Source organism: Bison bison, unplaced genomic scaffold (genome assembly GCF_000754665.1).
Source record: "Bison bison bison isolate TAMUID 2011002044 unplaced genomic scaffold, Bison_UMD1.0 scf7180017864178, whole genome shotgun sequence".
NCBI lineage: Eukaryota > Metazoa > Chordata > Mammalia > Artiodactyla > Bovidae > Bison > Bison bison.
This window is the reverse complement of record NW_011494750.1, coordinates 2206501-2207594: the sequence shown is the minus strand read 5'-3', so window position 1 is coordinate 2207594 and position 1094 is coordinate 2206501. Positions and strand designations below refer to the sequence as shown.

The 1094-nt window shown below is 66.6% G+C and overlaps 1 protein-coding gene across 18 annotated transcripts in view; it reads right to left on the bottom strand.

Annotated features, from left to right (window-relative positions):
- The window catches only part of MADD (MAP-kinase activating death domain), a 40972-nt gene that overhangs the window by 4870 nt on the left and 35008 nt on the right, over positions 1 to 1094 (bottom strand). For all 18 annotated transcript variants that reach the window (XR_825508.1, XM_010842382.1, XM_010842383.1 and 15 more), the window contains 3 exons: positions 765 to 929; positions 454 to 526; positions 209 to 315 (listed from right to left, as the gene is read on the bottom strand). Coding sequence is in view for 17 of the 18 variants with exons in the window: in XM_010842382.1 (XP_010840684.1) it covers positions 209 to 315; positions 454 to 526; positions 765 to 929 (345 nt within the window). In the remaining variant the exon portion in view is untranslated. The remainder of the gene's footprint in view (positions 1 to 208; positions 316 to 453; positions 527 to 764; positions 930 to 1094) is intronic.

The following is a 1094-nucleotide window of genomic DNA, read 5'->3' as shown; positions in this document are numbered from 1 at the left end:
CCCCCCCCGCCCCCCGGCACGGCTCCCTGCCGCGGCTTCGCGGGTGGGGGCAGCCAGTGTCCCTGCGCCCTCCCTTCGGATTGCCCTCTGGCCCAGCTGCCCCGATGCGCTCACTAGCCCCGGAGGCCTGGCTCCCGTTCGCGGGGGAACCTGGACACGACGCCTGCAGCGCCGGGGCTGGAAGCCTCAGGCTGCCACTCTAACCCACCTGGTTGTGCATGAACTTGAGGTTGATTCCTTCGAGGGTGACCTGCAGCAAGCCCCCCTCGCCAGTCTTCATGTCCTGCACGGGGAACTCGCCACCCAGTTCTGGCCCTGCGGCAAGGAAGGGGCGTTATCAGCTAACGGAGGGGGCGAGTCCCGAAGCCCGTGACCTCCTCGGGGCTCTCCGGGCAGATGAACACCAATGAAAGTCAATGGAAGGCATGGGCTCCGGGGCCGCCCCCTCCTCACCCGGCTTGATGCTCTGCTGGCGGGCGGCGGCGCGCTCCATGCTGTCCTTCACGCAGTAGTACAGCTCCCGACACTGCGGCACAGGGGGCGGCCAGCCGGTCAGACCAGGCCCCCGGGCGCCCCACCCCTCTGTCCCTGAACCCTGGACCTTGGAGGCAGCTTTATGTGGCCCACGCCACAGCCAGAGGCATGTGGATGGTGGTGGGGGAGGCCAGCGTGGCTCCCTTAAGGGTCCCTTCCCCGCAGGGAACTCCAGGTATGGCCCTCATCGCCTGCCCCGCCCCGGACACACGGAGCTCACGGGTAGGTACCTTCTTAGTATAGAACTTGTTGAGCTGGGTCTCGGAGCCATTTCTGCGCCACAAGCACAGCACCTTGGTCTTGGGGCAGTAGGTCATGTTGATGAGTTTCTCGTACCACCAGCGCTCGTACACCGTCCCGATGTTACTGCGCAGCACCACGCAGTCGTCACACACCTGCGGGGCGGTCGGCAGGTGGTCTCCTGGGTCTCTTCCTCCCCCGGGCCACGCCGTGGGCCACCCCGCCCCCGGGACAGATGTACCGGGTGCTAGGAGCATCCCCCAGGTCAGGGTTCTCACCCGACACTCAGCCTAACTTGGCAGAGACGCAGACCCTGAACG